Consider the following 21,081-nt stretch of genomic DNA (forward strand, 5'->3'; position numbering starts at 1 on the left):
GAATGAGTAAGTGAAGTTTCTCTTAAAAGAATTAATGCGGGCTCCTTAGTTTTTCTAGTTTTGTTTGTAATAATAATAATTATTATTATTATTGTAATTATTTGTTCCTTCTATCATGGATGTTAATTCATTGTTAGTCATAGGAAATGCTCAATTCGATCATCACCAACAATAAGATGGAAAAATAGTAATATAATTAAGTAGGTCCAACAGCTTGCCAAGTATCAAAACAAACAAATTGAACAAAAATAATAACATACACACACACACACACACATATATATATATATATATATATATATATGATCATCACCACACTTTATTATTGCGAAACTCTAGGCTTTTTATAAAAGCACTTCATTCACCAAATTGTTTAGGTTGATGGATGAAGATCCATGTGGACCAGTGGCCTCCTTGGCCAATTTCTTCCACTCCATGGCCTTTTTCTTCATTTTCTTACCTTTGTCTCCCTCCATCAGCTCTCTCACAATCTTCTCAACTTCCTCTCTATTGGCACAACTACGAATCTCCATGCCAATGCCCCATTCATTGCAAGTATACTTGGAGTTTGTTTGCTGATCCCCAAAGAATGGCCAACAAAGCATTGGCACTCCTGCGGTCACACTTTCAATCGTTGAATTCCACCCGCAATGAGTTAAGAATCCTCCAATTGAGAGGTGGTTCAGCACTTCCTCTTGAGGGCACCAACTAGCTATTAGACCTCTTTCTTTTGTTTCTACATGGAACTCTGGCAGCATAATCGCCGATTCACCGATTACTAAATCTGGTCTAATTACCCACAAGAAAGGGTGCTTGCTATTTGCAAGTCCCCAACCAAACTCAATGAGCTGTTGTGGTGTCATGACGGTTATGCTGCCAAAATTTACATACAATACTGAGTTGGGTGCCTTGGAGTTGAGCCAATGAAGGCACTCGGTTTCTTCTACCCATAAATTATACCCAATTGATTTCAAATGGTCATTGTGTGAGTGATCGAGTAGGAGTTGGAGAGGGCCAATGACATATAATCGAGGAAACATGGGGTAGAGAGCATCCAAAACTTCATGCTCTAACGCATCAAATGTCTGAACAATGATTGCCGAAGCTTTGGGAGCTCTCTCTACTGCTTCAACGATAAATTTGAACATAACATCATTGGGATCTGTGGTTTGAATAAAGCTCGGGAGATCCCTCAATCGGATATCTCTCATACCTGGAATCCAGTTTATAATTGTGTCTAGATATCCATTTGTGAGATAGCTCTCATCTGCAAAAACAAATAATGTTTTTTAGTTCAACAAATTGCAATTAAGGCTCCGTTTGTTTCGATGTAAAATGTTTTCGAATGAAAAATATTTTCAGTGAAGAAAAATGAGAGAACTACGAGAGATAGCGTATGTGCGAGATGCAAAAGCTCAAATTCGAAAAATGATTTACGTTTTTAAAAAAGGAAAATCATTTTACTAAAATTAAAGAAAGTTTTTGTGGTCAAAGAAAATATTTTTGTTGATCACATAAACATTTTTCGATTGTACTAAATACTGAAAAATAAGAAAAAAGTTTTATAGAAAACAAACAATAAGAGACTAAAAAAAAAAACAAAAAAAAAAGGAATCGGAAGATTTCAGTAGGGAATTGTCCTTTTTGTTACACCTTTTAGTGGCGTGAAGCCTTTGTCCCTGAGATGAGAAAAATGCATACAAGCCATTAAGGTGCAAGCAGAGATAGTGAAGAGCATTGCAATAGGGATTCCAAGTTCATGAGCAGCGGTGATAGTGAATGGCATGAAACCATCGGAGACAATGCAAGTCACCGGAGGATTGTTTTCAGTGTTGTGGAGTTTCCGGAGCAAGTCGGAAAAAGGAGCCAAGAAGTTCTTCATAATGGAATCGCAAAGGGCAACCACGTCCTGGGTGGCGTTGGGATCCGACGGAGGGAGGCTGTCCGGAATGGTGACGAATCGGAAGTCAGGGATACCATCCAAGGAGTTGGAGCCTCTCGATCTCAAAAAACGTTGGTGGTTGAACTCAGTGTTCACAAAGGTTATGTGAAAGCCTTTGCGATGGAGAAGCTTTGAAAATTTGAGCATGGCCTTTATGTGGCTTTGGGAAGGGGTTGCAACACAAACTGCATGAGGCTTTTGATCTGCTCCTTCCATTTCCTCTCTTTCTGTGCTGATCTTCAGATTCATGGTATCTTGAAAAATGAGGCAATCTATAAATAGACCTATTTGATGATCATCACAATTTTGGCTTAATTAGAATGTCATATTCCCAGTTGACTTATAACGCACGTTCTAGATGCACGACAAATGCACCGAACCGGGGGCTGGTCCTACGAATGATTCATATATTGTTTTTCTTCCGAAATGAAATTTATCTATTTGGACTTTTTGACTAGAAAATTGTGTCTACAACATAATTGAAACTATATCTTGATTCTACCCCTTTTATTATACGTATTCTATTCTGGTTAATTGATGTGTTCTAAATAAGTTTTTATGTCAACTGCTTTAAATAAGAAAGTTACTTAAAACATACAACATCAGTATAAAATAAGTGTGATAAATAAGTGAGAAGACTAGCATTATTATGGAATTTGCATTGGCGACCTGACACTTTTTAACCAACTTTTTTTCTTCTTTTTTGTATTGTTTTTATTTTTATTTTTATCAGCTACTTAAAAAAGTGTAATACTGCGTACTCAACTCTCATATTACTTTCATATAATTAGGTTGATACATTACCCATAAGTAATTTGATCAGCCTTTATTAAAATAAATAAAAAAATAAAAAAATTACAATTGATGAGCACTGCCACATCACCCCAGTTACATAAATGTAGGACAAAATTAAGTATTTAGCATTACTCATCAAAAAAATTACGTTAGGAGTATAAAAGAATGTTATAAATAAGTGAAGAGTATCATTACTAAAATAATAATAATAATTTAATAATAAAAGGGTTAATTTTATAGATATTGTCTTATAGTTTAAAAAGAGAGCTGAGCAAAGAAAGCATAGCAGAGTGGCGAGGGAGTTACGACTCACGACTCCTTCCTCTCGTAAGGCTTAAAAATTCAAAAATAAAAATAATAATAATAATAAAAATAATACTTATAACAACAAATTTTTAAAATTTTTGTAGGGGCAGGCGCTCGTGCCCACCCCCCTTTCTCTCTACCACTGGTCCTCAGGGTGCTTTCTAGCTGCGGGTGGCTGGTCGGCGGTGGCGTGTGGAACGCATGAGGGTGTGATTGGTTTTTGTTATTGTATCTTTGTTATTTTTAAAATAAGAATATATTCTCTCTAGATATGCTTAATTTTAGTATTGATTTATGTGGTGAAGTTTTATTTGTTTTCTTGTGTTTTGGTTTCACGAATCCTTAAGAATAATGGAATTGGTTTCCGGTTGGTCTTTTGTTTTCTTATGGTTCCTTTTCTGTGAGCAAGCCATAGACAGACGACCAAAGAGTTATCAGGCATAAAGAAGAATTGTCACTATGGTAGTGGGGCAGCGAAGGGGATTGCGATTGATAAATACTAGTAGCGGAGATAAAAATAAAAAAATAAAATAAAATAAGTAAAAAAAAAAGCCAGGAAGTCAATGAACTAGCTGCGGATAGAGACGTGATTCGTCAAAATTTGTCGTAGATCTGAAATTGATTGGGACAGTGACTTTTCATACATATTGTCTTATAATAGCCTAAGATGATATAATATATGTCATAGATAATGTTTGAGTTGTGAAGATTCTAAATTGTATCTTTGATATTGTCCTGAGCATTTTGCCCCATTTAATTGTTATATCAATGAAGAAATAATTTGTAAATTCAACAACCATTTTTTTTAGTTATTCTTTTTTGAGAGTAGTGATTTAGTGGACACCGGCGTCTAAGAAGAGTATGCATGTCGGTATTATAATATTATTTTATTTATTTTTTACTATTTAAATATTATTTTAATAATATTTTATAATATTATAATACCGGTGTGCACGCTGTTGATGCACGCCGCTATCCACTAAACCACTACCTTTTTTTCCTGTAATGAAGAGTACAAAATTCAAATTGGAATTAGAACTGCAGAAAGATGCGAAAGCAATAATTAAAGAAGCCAAGTTAGACACTTTAACATTAAAGAAGCCAAATCTGACTTTTTTTTTTTTTTTTTTTTTTTCTTTCTTGTTTGATAGTAATCTTACATTTTTTTTAACTGATAAAGCATCTTCCTCATTATATCTGGCACTCGTCATAAGCAAAAAAACAATAGAATGTAAGCCAAACTTTGTTCTAAAAAAAATCAATTGGATATGTTTTTTTTTTTTTTTTTTTTTCATGTCCATACAAAGGAAAGAGGAGGGAGGATTCAAACTAATGACCTCCACTTCATTAGACGTGGTTCACAGCCGATTGAGGTAGCCCTCGAGAACGATATGCTTATAAGTTGTAATTGTAGATAAACGGCAATAATATTGCGACCATCATTAATTTCTAGATACGACAATATGCAAATAAATAAATAAAAAACTGTCCTTGTAGGCTTGGAGCTCTTGCCTATTATTAAAATATTGATTAAATTAATTAATCCTTTCTTTTTGTAACAACAGAAAATCAATTGCTTATGATAATTGATCATATATAAACAGAGAATAATCAGCTTCATCAGAACTTAGAAGCCATGCAGGAAACCAATTTCAAGAAGGCGTGTGCTTATGCTTGCAAACTAGGCTCCAAGAGCCTGTTTTAAACTCTATAATTAAATTACTTTTTGTAACTTATAAATATGAGTTGGAAATTGAGAGTACACAAAATATGGAAATTGAACCATATAAACTAATTCAAAGAGAAATTCATGTAAAAATGCATTTGAATTAATGTCCACCTTAATGCGTACCAAATTGTCTAGGGTTTAAGTACCCGACTATAAGTATCCCCAAAAGGCTACTGTGCGAAGCTTTTAGCCTACAAACCTACCTTGTAACAATCAAAAATATCATTCACATGACACTTTATCTTGAAAACCCACTTCCACTCAACAATATTCGTGAAGGATGGAGGAACCAATACTCAAAAATATCACTATTTTTTAAAAAATAAATAAATAAAAAGACGCTTTTAATGGCCCATTTTGCTCACGCTTTAAATAAGCGCTGATATAAATTATCTTTAATTTTCCTTAACTCCAATAATTTGGGTCTTTAAAATAGTGTCATATATGTTTAATTTTAATTGGGACTTTATCGTAAGTGCCAATAAATTTATTGGCACATGCTAAAGATAAAATAAATACATATCCAAAAAAAAAAAAGATAAAATAAATACATGGATGCTTTATTAAAAGCACCATAGTGGTAATTTTTGGCACACCGGCGTGCTTGAACAGTAAGCATGCCGGTGTTAAAATATTATTTTATTTTATTTTTTTTATTGTTCAAATATTATTTTAATAATATTTTAACACCGGCGTTCAAGCATATCTGTGTGCCAAAAATCACTACTCAAAGCACCAATAAATTTATTGTATGCTGATTAAAAGAGAAAATAAATTTATTGTATGCATGTCATGTCACTTGCTATCAAAATCAACACAACCTATTCTCAGAAAAAAAAATCAACCTAAGCAATCACGTGCAAGAAAGAATTTCATTTGACCAGCCTATGATCAAGAGCAGGTTTTCCTCAAACAGAAAATAATTCTTCAAGGGTGTTCAAATCTCTACCATCATTTATATTGAAATTTTTTCAAGAGGGTACAACTTTTCTTTGGGATTTTCGTCATCATCTTCATCATCTTTCTTGTAAGTACTGCTAAAGTGTTCACCAACCACTCCATGCATGTAATCAAAAGAAAATTTCAAACAAAAAGTTCGGGTTCGTCCCACTAAAGACCGATTTGGTATGGTGAAATTGTGTTCGCTGGTAGACTGAATTGTGCAAATAAATTTTTGGTGGTAGAATTTCGATGTGATGATGGTGGTGTGGTCGGATTTTTGAACATGACGGCTGAGTTTTGGCGTTGTCGTGCTGGTAGTGGCGGTGTGGGGCATGCGGCTTTTGCACCCGCAACATCGTTTGTTGCTGCTCACATAGCTGTTCATTTTTTATTTCCGCTAAAGTGCTCTCGAATCTGCCAAGCAACTCGTCCATTTTTCTTTGGCATTCTTGAAAAGAAGTATAAGAATATATATATATATATATATATACTCAAATTGATAGTAAGTTTATATTTTTAGACTTGAGAGTCGGGTGTGTTTGGTAAATGATTTTGAGCAGAGAAATGATGAAAAAATTGATTGATCTGATATAAAGTAGAAGAGAATAACTTCAATCAGGTCATGGTGTAAATCGGGTGTTTTGCACACTCAATAAGAAGAAGGCATCTCATTTGAAATACCAAAAAATAATATAACATTTCAAACCAAATAATTTTCCTTCTCTTAACAAAATATCTCATTAACAAAACTACCGGAGCCACTGTCTTGGTTTGTTTTGAAAACTCTGGTGTTTGGACTCATAGGGGGGGGTTCGGTGGTGCGTTGTGAGCATTGGGTTAAAATGAAAGAAAAAGTTCATAAGTGTTTTTATCTCCATTATATTTGGTATTTTTACCTAATGTATCAGTAAAATATAATTTTACACCATATTATGATAGGAGGGACTTACTTTTTTTTAAAAAAAAACAATAAGTTTAAAATTTTTTTGTAAAAAAAAAAAAAAAAAAAAAAAAAAGAGTTAACTCTTTAAGAGAAAGTGGAAAATGGCTTGCCAAACAAAACCTAATTCCTTCCTGAATGAACCAACCACATGAAACAACACACAAGGAGATCGACCGACTTCTTTCTAAAGTTCAGAACATATCTCAATATCCTACATGAAAAGGCATATTAACTTTTATATCCTATAAAGGTACCTAGAGGTTGTCTAATATTTCCTCGTATCCCTTTTCATCTTTTACAACAAATTAAATGAGAAAAAATTAAGCTCCGATCCACCTGTATTATTTGAAACAGTAAAACTTTATATAAAATAATGTAATACAAACCTCCAATAAGTTTAAGCTGTCTACAACTATATAAGATGGCACATTTAATTAATGGAAAATCTCTTAGTGCGTGCTACAACAATAATAAATGATCAATTGGTAAGTATGATCTTTATACAAACACTTCTCTTCGAAATGAAATAAAGCAAGTGATCTTTTGCATCAGCAATATATGTGACTTTTAAAGCTACCATCAGATTAAAATCAATACAAGTTCATCACAAATTCAATTGTGATTTTAAAAATTACAAAATTAGATGTAAAAATGAGAATATGTGTAGCAAACACCAAATTTTACTGTTGTATAATTTACCTGGAAAACTATATAGTAAAAAAAACATGTAAATAATTCATGCATGTTTTGTCACATGAGGGAAATGCTGTGTGGCCGATGATTATAAAATTTAATTTATATTTCCACTATATATGGAGTTACCCCACATATATATACATGTGAAAGAAACAACAATATATATATATATATAACGCAATAAATCAAGAGATGGATCTGATCATCTTCTGTATATAAAAGTCTCCAATAATCATCAACCCCTCTATGATAGCATGGAATTAATATGCTCATCTTCTTTAGGAGAATGCGTGCTACATCCATCTACTCACCAAAATCGATCGGTAGCTAATGGTTAAACCCATACAGTGTTAATAAGCGTTAGGCTCCGTTTGTTTGGATGCAAAATAATTTTCGAAAAATGGTTTTTTTTTTTTTGGTGGGGTGTGTTTCATTGTAGCAAATAAACTGGGTTCTCCTTTTGTGGTAAACTCTTCATTGTAAGAAAAAAGAAACTCTTCTAAGTAGATCCGGTGGTAAACTCTTCAAGAGAATGGAGATTATGGTGTAAACGGTTATATGATGAGAATATGGGTTGGGATTTTTTTGACGATTTTCTTTTGTGTATGAATGGGTTGGGAAGATGGGTTTTTTTTCACTCATTAAAAATCTGAAATTTGCTTAGTATAGAGACTAGTGGGGGTGGAACAGAGGTTGCGTTCAGCGGAGGAATATTTGGCGTTGGGGTCTAGTGATAGGAATATTTGGGGTTGGGGTCTAGTAATAGTATAAAGTTATGATTAGATAAAATAATAGCTGAATTGGAATGCAATTTCAATTCAATTAGGATTAGATTATTTAAATTAATATTAATTTATTTAATATTAAGATTAGGTCATTAGAATTAGAGTTTTTTTGAATTTGAATATTACAACTTTAGGTGTTATCCCTTTAAACTTTATCTACTTGTATTTCTATTTAAAGACGACGTATGTATCGAGCTCCAATTGGATTCACTTGTGGTTTGTCTTCAACCCTAATTGGAGTTCATTATCAATACTATTTCCATTCTCATTTTCACATTCATCCACTATTCATCACTTTCATTAGAAATTACCTATCATCTAGTGGAGGAGGCAGGGCGATGGCTCCAAAGCCTCCAATAGTGTGTCAATGAGTACTTTTGTCGATGAGTGAGTTTGGTTCCGATGTTTTCATACATTTTTTATTTGTTGTGTATAATTGAGTTGTCCAAATTTGATTGGGGGTTGCAAAAGAAGAGTTTTACGCCTTGTCAAGATAGTAGGGGTTCTCAAACCGTAAAACATTTTTCGAGTTTGAACATCTTATTCTCAAATCGATAGACTCTGCTAAAAAGTCCCTAAGACTCGCCCAGGACTTGACCGGGACCCACTTGGGACTCGACTGGGACTTGTCCGAGACCTTGTTGAGACCCGCCCAAGACCTAATCGAGACGACTAGAACTCTCTAGAAATCAACTATGACTTATCCGAGAGTTGTTCTTCACCCCGTCAGGACTTGCCTGGTACCCTGCTGGGACCTGCCCAAGTCCCTGCGAGGACCCGATCGTAACCCACCCCAAGACCTCTTCAAGATCTAACAGGTAATTGCCCAGGACCTTATTGGGATTCGAACAAGATCAGCCTGAAACTAGACTGGGATCCTATCGGTACTCGCTCGAGATATCTCGGACATGTCTAAGTCAGGTCCCAGGCGAGTCTTGATGGGGTCTCAAACAGGTTCCGGCGAGGTCCCAATCAGGTGCCAGGTTGGTCCCGATCAGGTCCCAGCAAGACTCGGTTAGGATACTTCCAAGACCTGGTCGGGACATTTTCGTAATTTAGAGTTTAGGATGATTGAATGAAAATATATATAAATTGTGATTTTGAGTATGCACCAAACACAGTAAAATGTTTTCTGCTTAAAATATTTTTTGACGAAAAATATTTTATGTCGAAATAAATGGAGCATTAGTTAGGGAGTAAACTTAATTTGCAGAACTTTGACAAGCTAATGGCAATTATTAACCTATTTTTCTTTCTTTTTTTCGTTTTTAAGATGAGAAAAATTATATTTAATTCCTAGGTTTTGATTTTGTTTTAATTTAGTTTTCGGGTTTTGAGCTTTGCCCCAATATAAAATGAGGGGATCTTTTTAATAGATTGCTATACGATAGTGTCACTTGAAAAATTAACCATTTTGTTTTTTACAAATGCTGATTTAATGGCTATTTTTAATGCCACATCATCAAGTTGTATATTAGTCATATAATAGTATGCTAAATGCATTACTCATTTAAAAGAGGTCACTCGCACTCTATTACTTAATTTACCATTCAGGTTTGTCATCGGTCACTTGTATCTCATTTGACACGTCAGTGTTTATGTTAGCATTCGATGCAAATGCCACATCAAGAAGTACCAAGTCATTTGTAGAACAAAAAAAAAAAAAAAAAACCTTAGTTAATTTTTTGAAAATTTATTAATTATATATATATATATATGATCGGTCGCACGACTATTGATTTCTTGAAAATTTCTTGAAAAATCGTTGTTGCTACCAATGGACGTAGGCAATCTTGCCAAACCACATTAAATTATTGTGTCTTAATTCTTGGTTCTTGCTTCTTTTCCTTCTTAGTTGTATACAACACACATTGCAAGTAAACAAAAGGGGAAAAAAAAAAAATTACAAAACAGAAGTTTGCAAGTGAACAAATTAATAAGCAAATTATCAAACCTATTTGACCTCGTGCCTCCAACATTACTGATGGAGTCCAAAACAGAGTCTCTTCTGCGACTTATGTGATATTTAATCAAGATTTAATACAAAAATTCACATAATATTTGAGCTTATGACCAAATTCATTTCCTTGGTTTTGTTAGTTACAAGTTACATGAGATCGTGAGCCTCAACTGTGTGGGAAAATTCAAAATAATTTACAAAATTTCTGGTAAGGAACTGTCGACATTTACAACGTTAAAGAATAAAGACCACTCCGGCTGTTTGATTTCACCAGAATAGTTCAAGTTGTATGCAGAAGTTTTGTCGTCAACGGGAAAAAAAAAATGTATATATATGTATATATATATACTCATGTATTGCCTCCGAAGAGACTGGTCTGGCGGCCGATCCTACGCGGCAACCCAAAATTTTGGTAAGCCCTGATTTCACCTCCCAGCCCGGCTGTGACAATTACCAACCCCCATGATGTTGGTTGGATGCCATGGCTCACATGGGTATTTCCAGCATCAAACAAAGACCAAGAGGAAGACCAAGAAGAGGATGGATTTGCAGCAGCAGATATGGAAAAAGAATCGCCGACCCTAACTGATGCAGAGACTGAATTGAAAGACTCACCAATCCCTGATTCCGTACGAGAAACCAGAGCAAGCTCTTCCTCTGTGGGAGTTGAAACACTTTCTTGAGCAGTGGAGCCTTTCTTGGGAAGCGGTGGCAAATGTCTTTTACTGTTTGTGCTGTTGTCCTCTCTGATTGGAGAAGCACTGGCGGATGGTAATGGGGAGTTGGAAGTTTTGGAGTGCCTTTTTGAATGCACTGGCATGGGAGGGGGATCACCTTTTATTGTGCCTGGCCATGGGATTGCTACTGAAACATCCTTGCACTGAAAGTGCTCTTGTTGTTGGACGGTGACTAAGTTTTTGCCTTTTCCATTGCCTGCATTTCTGGGCTCTTCTCGCTTCCAAATGTAAACATGAGAGTCTTCACTTGCACTGATGATATATCTCCCGTCTACACTAAAAGAAGCTGCAATTTGGCTGCTTGTATTTCGAAAGCCTGTGATCAAGAAACAACCAACCCCATTATGAGTTACCATTAAAAAAGTTTTAAAATGATTATATATGGAGATACCTTTGAACTTATGAGTGATATCTGAACCATCCAAAATCCGAATCCGGGAATCAGCAGAAGTAACAAGCACTTCAGATGGATTTCCTGGGGCAAACTGTTCATACATAAAGTTACTTGCCAAGCAATGATAAGGAGAACAAAGGGTGATAGAATTTGAAACTAAAAAGCAGGATTACCTGGAAGCCAGTAATTTTTTTAGCGTGAGATTTCTTCTTTGTTTGAATATCGATTTGGCTTATTTGATCCAACTTGCAATCTGGGTCAAAAATAAGATGGAATCAGCAGAGGCTTATGTATAAAATAGGGACTAAAAGACACTCATATATACCTTCTGTGTTATACTTGCGAATAATCCCTTTGTGTGAACCAATGATGGCACCCTGCAGTTTTCAAAACCAAAAAACTTCATTCTGACAAATAAAATTAAGGATTCTACGTTGAAGAGTATGAGACACAAAACAAAACATTCTGGAAAATATGTTAGAAACTGGACCTGGCCATCAGGGGTGTAAGATGCAGCGGTGACCATTTCATGAAAGTCAATCCAGTCTACAACATGCCGATCAGGTATGCTCCATAGCCTAACCTTTGCATCCAGTGAGCCACTAATGAAATAATTGTCATCTACAGGATTGAACTGTATGCAAGTTACTGCAAAAACCAATATTCCCACGTCAAAAATGATCTATGGGTTGGATTATGATTGACCTATATAATCTTATATTTATGTATCAACACGATCTGAATCTGACACGCATTAATAGGGCTGACAAAATTTTGATATGACCTATGAATCTAACATGAACTAAACACAAAATTAGTTATGCTTCTTACCATAGTCATTGTGGGCAAACAACTTTAAGCAGCTCTTGCTTTCTAAGTCCCATAATCTCACAGTTTTGTCCATTGAAGATGAAAGCAACAGCTGCAAATCCATTCAAAATTGGACCTGGTTATATTAACATCTCTCTGTAACTATGTACATAAGAAATGTAAAGAAAAACTATTGATACACATTATTTAAAGTGTCAGCATTTCGTGTGCAACAATTGTTGATTCATGATAACCTGAGATTTGGACCAGGACAGGTCCAAAACATCATCCGCATGACCTTGGAATGAGCAGACAGGCCTCTCTGAAAGCGAGAATACTGTCTCCGGCACGTGAACATAATCTGGAATCGAATTCCATTTTCTGGTGGCAGACTTTCCCTTTCTCTTCTTCTCCGACGGCAATGGCGTAACCTCCCCAAGAGCCGGAGAGGGCCTATTATCCGGCGAAGCAGCACACAACGAAGGATGGATGGGACTCATATTCTGGGTCATAGCTCCTCCTTCCTCAATAGGCCTTAACGACATGATCTCGCACTCCTGCACTTCCCACACGTGAACCACCCGATCCTCCCCTGCGCTGGCAAGAAACCGTGCGTCGTGGCTGAATTTGATCGTCCAAATCGACCCCTCGTGGGCCTGAATCTCTTGGCATAAATGCAGCGCCGAGAGCTCCTTGTACGTCTTCCCGCTCTGCCGGACTTTTACCCATTCCGACGAATTTTTTCCTAGTCTCTGCTCTAACAGTACCGGAAATGGAAGCTGCGAGAATTCTCTCTCCTTCTCACCAATCAACCCTCCGCTCATCGAATTCGCTATTCCCCTCACGTTCTTCAACAGCGCAGCCCCTCCTCTCTTGCTCATCCTTAGACTCTTGGAGAAATACGAATTGGCGCTCACTTTTCTCTCGATGGCGCTTTCGTCGATGCCGTTCATCAGATTCGATGAGACTTTCTCTCGACGCATTAGCTCCTTCACCACCGGAGAATACCCAACACACTTTTCGAATTCCTCCATCGTCAGCTTCCTCCCGGTCTGAAGGTCACTGAGCCTGTTCCACATCCCGTCTTCGTCGTACTCGCTTACGATGAACTCCGTCCCCGTGTCCAGGTTCTTGATTAGAAAGAACGCGCCGAACCGGGTCTTCGACAGCGCGCCCCGGATGGACCGCCCGGTACCGGTGGCGGATTCGGATCCTTTCGGCCACACTCTGATGGAATCCGCGTACGGAGGGAATACTCGAGCGTGTGGCGCGAGTATCATCGAGTAGGTTCTCGTGAGCCTTTGCTTCGATACTGCGCCGATCAACTCCACTTTCCGTCGCCTGGATATCGAAAATGTCTCGATATCGCTGTCGGACCGTGACCGGACCAGAACGAGCGGCAATTGCGACGGCGATGGGGAATTGGAATTGGAATTCGAAGGCGACTCTGTTTTGGGTTCTTTGGTAGGAGAGGTAGTTGGTGCAGAAGTAAGCCGTTGAGATTGAGATCTATTTGAAACGATGCGTTTGAAGCTGATAAAATCTTTCTTATTGTTGTCCAAGCCCATGCCACGTAGTAGGCGCTTGCGGCGTTCGTTGATGGACCCCGGCGCGGAGATCCAGACATCGTAGTCGGGGGGTGGGGACGAGGAGCTTCGAGATTTGGCGGAGTGGGCGGAGGAGGCGGCGGAGGTGAAGGACACGCGACTTTCTTCGAAGTCGACGCTGTCGTCGTCTTCTTCAGATGAGGAGGACGCGAGGTCGAGCGAAATGGCAGAGGAGACTCTGTCGTTTGACTCGTAGAAGCGGTCGTCGGCGTCGTCGTCGTCGCGGAGGCCGTCCCAGTTCATCGTTAGAGTCCGTTTGCGTTCCATCTTGGCGCATTGGTGAGAATTGTGTGGAATTATTGTTTGAATTTTTATTTTTATTTTTTATTTTTGGAGGAAAAATGGAAAGAATTAGAACAGGAGGAGGAAGTGGAAGAGAGAAAAAGGAGGGGGAGATGGAGGCGGTTGGTTACCGTTGGAGGAAAAGAAACGGTCAAAATAAGGGGGTTATGGCTCATTACATCTCTTCACGTCTGCGAGGCTGTGAGCATTTTGGTCCATTGCTTATGGCTTGGACGTGGTCACCAAAGCGGAAAGAACAAAATAACATCTTAGAGTTTAGGAAAAAATATTGTATCAATCAAATTATTCTTTAGGGTTTAAAATTAATCAAATCTTTCTTTTAAGATTTTATTAGTTATCAAATCACCCCTTTCCTCCTACTTTTGTTAATTGCCGATCTAAGAGAATTCAAAATCATATCCAATAGTTATACGACACGAGTATATATTGTACAATCAACTTTACCAAGTCAAATGCATGTCACCGTGAATTACCACGTCATTAACAATGCCGAGTCACCAAATCATTAAATCTCATATAAAAAATAATGAAAGAGGTAGTGGTCGTTCGATCACGCCCTCCCACAACATAGAAGTTGTTGTGGCCACCTCTTTTCATATTAGGTGGGGGTGGCTACACATTGACCCCTCCCACAATATAATATGGATTAGTGGGAGGTGGTGGCGGCATGACCACCCCTCTCATAATAGATGAGGTGGCACCTGACAATCTCCTCCAACAACAAAAGGGTGGTTGTGCGACCAATTACTTCTCTTTTTTCTTATATGAGATTTGGTGATTTGCTGACAATTCATTTTTAATGATGTGGCATTTTATGATGTGGCTTCTTCATTGATGTGCCACAAACATGGCGATCCACCGTAGTATGCATCTAACGTGATGAAGTTGATTGTGCAATATTGTATACCTGTGCCGCAAAAGTATTAGATATGAAGTGGCATTCCTTCATAAAAGTTAATGAAAAGTGGGACAAAGTGAATGATTTGATAATGAATTAAAGCTTAAGGATCGATTTGATATATTTTGAATCCAAATGAGTTATTTGATCAAAATCCAAATGAGTTATTTGATAAAAGATCAAATCCCGGGAACTAGAACAGTATTTTTCTCTAAAGTTTAACACATCATTGATCTAAGATATGGTTGATTGGTTCTTTTTTTGAGTTTGGTTAGAAAAAGGTGTTAGAAGACATATTCTTTTGCAACTCAGCTTGAGGATGGACACAACTCATAGATCAGAATAATAATGAAGATTGATATCCAACCTCCTACTCAAGAGCACCTAAAAAGGAAGAGGTTGGATAAGCTCAGAGACTTGCTCGGCGATAATATCTCCAATGCTTAAGTTAATAATCTATCTAAGGAGACTGATAAAGATAAAGTAGTGGTGCAAAATAAAGGACACTTGCAGGATAATCTCTCTCTCTCTCTCTCTCTCTCTCTCTCTCATACTTATAATGTCTTAGTTTCGTGGTTAATTGAGAGGCGGTTCCATATATCCTTTAGTCTTACCCTTAGGGAGGTAATGTTCATATTCATATTAATGTTAGTGTAATTTGAAGTATATATTTTGTTGGGGAGAAAATATCTCTTAGTAGGTCCCACTCCTTTTTAAACTTACAACATTACCCTCACCACTCATTGGGCAACACATGTACACACCACTTTTGCACTTGAAGATATAAGGAGATAGGAGAAAAAGAGAAAAGGGGTTCTTCTCCTTCCTCCAGGCAAGACCTCTCTAGCAAAGGCGTAGAGCTAGAGGGAGGATATCTCTCTCTCCAAAAAGTTTCTCTCTCGCATATCTCTTAGACTCTGATCTCTATCCCATGTCTCTCTCTCTCTCTCTCTCACCCTTCTCTCTTCCCCGTAAATCTCATGTACCTCTCTCACCATTTACACACTAATTTATGGATAAATAAAGATAATTTTCATTATATTTCTTATCCACAAATAAAGATGCTAACTTAAGCTTCAGAGAGTTTTTGGCTCCAATCGAAGACTCTCTGACCTTATTTTTGTTTTGCAGGAACTTCATTGTTGTACATGGGGTTCTTTACAGCTTCGCTATCAATAAAATCACTAGGTAGCAAATTCTTGGACTAGAAAAACGCTCCAACATATTTCATCAACTTATGATTTAATGATTGAAGAATCACTATTAATCATAATGCTTTATTAAGAAAGAGGATTTTTGTTGTTGCCATAAATCCGGTTTTTTCTCTGAAATATTGGTCGAACCTTTTCTTTTTGGGCACAATGTTTGTAACAACTTATTGCACCAACTTAGAGAATTGTATTCTGGAAGTTCTCTTTCTTTGTGCAATCTATATGATCATGAATTAGTCAATGATTTTACTAATCAATGGTTTTCTTAATTTAGATCATGAATCTTGACACTCTAATATTTTGAAAAACCGCAAGCCCTCTAGTACTCCAATCGTGCCACATTTTCTTCAACTTTAATTATGATATTTTTGAGTTGGCTACATTTTTCCCATAGGAATATATGCTATCTTACTTCATTATATATGTGCTGCTGCATGCCATTTTAATCACCAGCTTTACCCATATGTTGCAAATGTTTAATAAGTAATTGGGAATATGTTTTTTAATTAGCAGTGAAGATGCTACAGTACTGGTGTTGATTGGTTGCTGACTGTGTGCCACGTAGGCTATGTGGAGATCGATGAAGCAGATTGAGAATCTTGATGTTGAGAGAGATCCTTCAGCAGTCAAATAGGGCAAGGTATCTTCACCTTTAACCTTGAAGTTCTCTAGTTCTTGTTAGGTTGTGAAAAATAGAAACTAAGAAGACAACATGAACATGATCATGCAAGGGAAACTATATATGACTAAACTACATTGTTTATATTAGCGGGTTTATGATGTTTGTCAGTATTTTCCATGCTATGTAAACTTGATGTTGTTAATCTGATTGTCAATTGTTCAGCACTTTTGTTGAATTCTGTTCTTTTGAATGTATTTGATCTTAATTAAATATTGGTGAATAGTCGTAGTTGTCTCCTTGTGCACCTTCAGTTTCCACCCTACTTTTTCTAGCCATTGGCGCGCCCACCCCCACCACCCTCCACCACACACACACACACAACACACACACACACACATATATATATATATATGAGTATATATATATATATATATAAGTATATATATATATATTAAATTTATCAAAACAAAAATTCCAAACTTATCAACGACAATTTTAGTTGTCATCGCTTCAACAACCACGATTTGTCATCGATCATTGGTAAGAATAGATCAGCGACAACTGAATGCAGACGTATGTCGTCTCTAATAAGAACATATCAACAACGACATTAGCTTTATCGTCACTGATAAGAAGATATATACCAACAACGACACGCCGCTTTAACCATATGACTTCTTTGTTTTTTGAGAGGAAAAAAAAAACTAGATTGGTTATCTTTGGTCAAAAACACGTATAAGTTATGTATCTGATGCTCATGTTTATAATCCAAACAAAAAATTACATAAAGACAGAAATGGACAGGAAGGTGTCATCATCTGGGGCTTAATTAAGCTGGCATTTCTTGTCTGTTTTTCTGAAATGGATGGATCATAGCTAGTCAAGGACTCAAGATAGTTACACTCTCTTGGCAAAATAAAAATATCATTTTTTTTTTATGAGATTGATAAATTGGAAACAATAAAGAATTATTCCTTAGATCATGGGGATATTGTTCTTTCTTTTATCTACTTAATTATTATCTTCAAGGATGTTTGCCTCTCTTGGAAATCTAAGTTTGATCTATATAATTAAGGGATGGATTAGTCTTTGGCTCATTGGATTAACCAAATTAATTAAAATAATTACTACATGACCTAAAGGAAATGACAATGCAATGCAATATGATATCGTCATCTTCATGGAACCAAAAGGGAATTGGCCTAAGCGTAAAATGGACGAAAGAATCTTTCAGAAAGAGAAAAAGGATTCCAAATCTTTAATGTCGAAAAGATAGAAGCTTCAAATTTTATTCAATCTCTGAGAATCAAATTCTCTGCTCAGAACAAACAGCATAAGACCTTGAGTACAAAAGAACCCGAGGGTGCAGTAAAGTAGGAAATTCTACATATCCGCCTCTTTTTTCTTGGTCTCTACTTCATATTTGATGATCTTTTGAAAACTTTAACTTTACACAATCTTCTGGGTCTTGGACCAATCCCACCAAATCAAGATCTAAAACCCAGAAAAGAAAAAAAGAAAAAAAAAAAAAAAAAAAAGGAAGACAAAATCAAGAAAGAATAATCATTCTCCATTGCACCATTCTTATAATTTAGATGATCTCTCTGCTTCATCGTCTCTTCGAGGTTTCTTGTTGCGATTTGAATCAGAGAGAAGAGGGAAAGGGAAAAGCGATTCGATCTCTTCGGAGAATTCAAGCGGGAGATTTCTGCGTACCTTATTTGCAGGGAATTTTCTTTTCAATGGCGGTTTGGGTTTTTTTGGAGCAGGTGGGCACTGTTTGATCACTGGGATTTTGTGATCCAAAGATGTTGGAGTTTTGAACCCATCATCGTCTTCCTCGACGACCATGACTACTTCTCCTAGCTGCAGAGATGGCCTTTCGCGTTCCTCATCAGGAGTCTTCACCTCGCAACAATGTCCATCGTCTTCCTCGACGACCTTGACTACTTCTCCTAGCTGCAGAGATGGCCTTTCGCGTTCCTCATCAGGAGTCTTCACCTCGCAACAATGTCCATCGTCTTTCTTCTTCTTTTTCTCTTCTTCTTCTTCTTCTTCTCGTTTGTGAAGCTCCGGCACGTCATCATAACTACTCTCACTCTCGTCTTCAAATATCAATCTGGGTGTCGCCAAGATTTTGAATTCCACCGCTTCTTTAGAGTCTTTGATGAGAAAAACCTCCGAATTCGACATGCTTGAGAAGGAGATCAATCTGGTTGAGTATTTCTGCGTACGTGTAAGATGATAGAATTACCAAATTAAACGAAAAACCAAGAAGAAGAGAGAGAGAAAGAGAGATGGGAAGGCTAGAAGAGAAGTGTGGTTGTTAGAGATATCCTGCATACGGAATGGAATATAATCCTCAAATCACCACTTTTTTTTTTTGTTTGTTGGGTGATTTCTACAGAGCTTCTTTGTCTATACTTTTGGTGTATCTGTGAGAGAGAGAGAGAGAGGAAACGGTTTCAACAGAGGCTCTAAAGAGAGAGAATGAGGGAGTTTATGTGCATCGGATCCTTCGCCAGGAGGAGGTTTTGACGGCCTCCACATTCTCTGCATAGAGAGAGAGAGAAATATTAGAGAATTTAGGAGTAGAAAATCTGGGTTTCGAAGTATGCTTTTCTTTTTCCTGATCTCTACGAACTTTGATGCAGCTATGCACGTGGTCTGCGACAGGGGGGACCATGTAATTAGTTGGGAAAAAATAAAAATAAATATATACACACATAAGAAGAACCCCGTTATCATCTCGTGATATATTATTAACGCTTCATCTCATATATATATATATATATATATATATATATATGCTTTGTTTATATACCAAGTTAAGGACTGCATATAATAAAGATACGTGTTTCATATGACAATATATATATAGAATAAGGGGCTAGTTTTAATGGAATATAATTGGACCCAAGTAGAAATCCCGTCATTTGCAAGTTACCATTGCCAATTAATGAGTTTTAATCTCTATTCATTTTGAAGGAAAATATTTTTTAGCCTTTGGGTCGTATAGAAAATGAGCAACAGCGAAAAACAGTTGTCAACGTCCAACAACCTCTGGTGGAGGGTCTGAAGATGGTTTGTGAACTCGATCCGTCGATTTGAGAAAGAGTTTCAAATCCAAAAAATGATTATACTGTTTTAAAAAACATAAACTATTTTATATAAATTAAAGAAAATATTTTATTGCTTAACCAAAAATGTTTTCGACCGTACGTACTAGAGAAAACATTTTATATCGGAACAAATATGTAAATTAATTAGCTAGCTTCTTAGAATATGGTTGAAGAAAATGCTTTTACATCCTATGAGTTGGAGTTGGGAAAATGGCCTTAATTAATTAATGCTTCGATGGGGTTGTTGCAATTTGTATACCACATGTACAAGCCAATAACACTATAAACCTAGCTATATTATATGGTTGGTGAAGCATTAATATTATATATACCTTTTTTTCCGAATATTGCGTCCACTGAACTTTTAAGTAAAAATCAAAATTCTTTTAGTCATTCCTTGTAACTTCCAATATCCCATAAAAAGAGATTAATTTCTGGTACCACTAAATTACGTACGAGGCCTAATTTATCTAATTTAATCCAAATACTAATTAAAGCTACCACTCTGCGAATAGGTAATTAGCTTAAAATTAATGCAACCCAAATACCAAATCTGGTGCAATTTGGCTCTTGAGTTAGATGGGCATTGAATAAGACCTAAGTTCAAATCATATCAAGCGGTCCCCAAGGGATAGCTCAATAGGCTGTAGACAACGCTTAATGAAGTGGGGGTTACTAGTTCGAATCCCTTTCCCCCTTATCTTGTATGGACATGTCAAAAAAAAAAAAAAAAATCATATCAAGCGGGAAAATATGTCAAATTACAGGGAATTAATTTGAGCATTTAAAACTCTATAATTTAGTTGTATGATCAATAAGAATTAGAAGATGCATGATTAATATTTATATGATCTTCATCATGTGATTTCGATTTTGCTATGTTAGAGTAATTGAGTCAAAACAACTGCATAGATCTTTACTATTTAGTTAGTCAGATTCTTATTATCAGTGGTGGTGATTCAGTTGCCTCAAAAAAAAAATTTAAAATAGCTGAAAAATTATTAGGTTGACAGTTCAACTCTCGAAATGAGAATCATCAATTCTATTAGCATTAGTTGTCTTAGGTCTCATTGATGCCTAGATGGGTTTATAGGTCAAGAATTCGAATTCCGAAATGAGAATCCTCAATCCTATTAATATTAGTTGTTTTAGGTTCCACTGATGCCCAGATTGGTTTGAGTCATGGTTGTCAGGCTATAGATTTTCACTGTTTAGGCCTCTTCTGTGAAGCTTCCAGCAAGAAGAAATGTTTTTTTTTTTTTTTTTTTTCTTTTATGTT

At 36.5% G+C, this 21,081-nt stretch overlaps 2 protein-coding genes across 2 annotated transcripts; both read right to left on the reverse strand.

Annotated features, from left to right (window-relative positions):
• Nucleotides 1-344: 344 nt before the first annotated feature.
• LOC132161954 (7-deoxyloganetin glucosyltransferase-like) lies at nt 345-2,215 on the reverse strand. Its single transcript, XM_059572182.1, has 2 exons — nt 1,654-2,215; nt 345-1,267 (listed from the first exon to the last, which is right to left on the reverse strand). The coding sequence occupies exons 1-2, from the start codon at nt 2,189-2,191 to the stop codon at nt 345-347; spliced, it is 1,461 nt and encodes a 486-aa protein (XP_059428165.1). The 5' UTR covers nt 2,192-2,215.
• Nucleotides 2,216-10,266: 8,051 nt separating this feature from the next.
• Nucleotides 10,267-13,913, reverse strand: LOC132161884 (uncharacterized). Its single transcript, XM_059572098.1, has 7 exons — nt 12,294-13,913; nt 12,061-12,151; nt 11,720-11,877; nt 11,555-11,606; nt 11,403-11,482; nt 11,227-11,320; nt 10,267-11,151 (listed from the first exon to the last, which is right to left on the reverse strand). Exons 1-7 carry the CDS (start codon nt 13,911-13,913, stop codon nt 10,448-10,450), a joined length of 2,799 nt encoding a protein of 932 aa, XP_059428081.1. The 3' UTR covers nt 10,267-10,447.
• Between the last annotated feature and the right edge of the window lie 7,168 nt (nt 13,914-21,081).

The sequence above is a fragment of the Corylus avellana genome, chromosome ca9 (genome assembly GCF_901000735.1).
Source record: "Corylus avellana chromosome ca9, CavTom2PMs-1.0".
In the NCBI taxonomy this organism is placed as follows: Eukaryota; Viridiplantae; Streptophyta; class Magnoliopsida; order Fagales; family Betulaceae; genus Corylus; species Corylus avellana.

Bases quoted from the DNA above. Each gene is read 5' to 3' on its own strand.
- LOC132161954 (XM_059572182.1), bottom strand. From the start codon at position 2,191: ATGAATCTGAAGATCAGCACAGAAAGAGAGGAAATGGAAGGAGCAGAT. The intron at 1,268-1,653 runs GTGTAACAAAAA...TTGTTTTTGCAG, and splicing joins AGGCTTCACGCCACTAAAAG to ATGAGAGCTATCTCACAAAT.
- LOC132161884 (XM_059572098.1), bottom strand. From the start codon at position 13,913: ATGGAACGCAAACGGACTCTAACGATGAACTGGGACGGCCTCCGCGAC. The intron at 11,483-11,554 runs GTATATATGAGT...TTTTTGACCCAG, and splicing joins TCGCAAGTATAACACAGAAG to ATTGCAAGTTGGATCAAATA. The intron at 11,152-11,226 runs GTATCTCCATAT...TCTTGATCACAG, and splicing joins TATCACTCATAAGTTCAAAG to GCTTTCGAAATACAAGCAGC.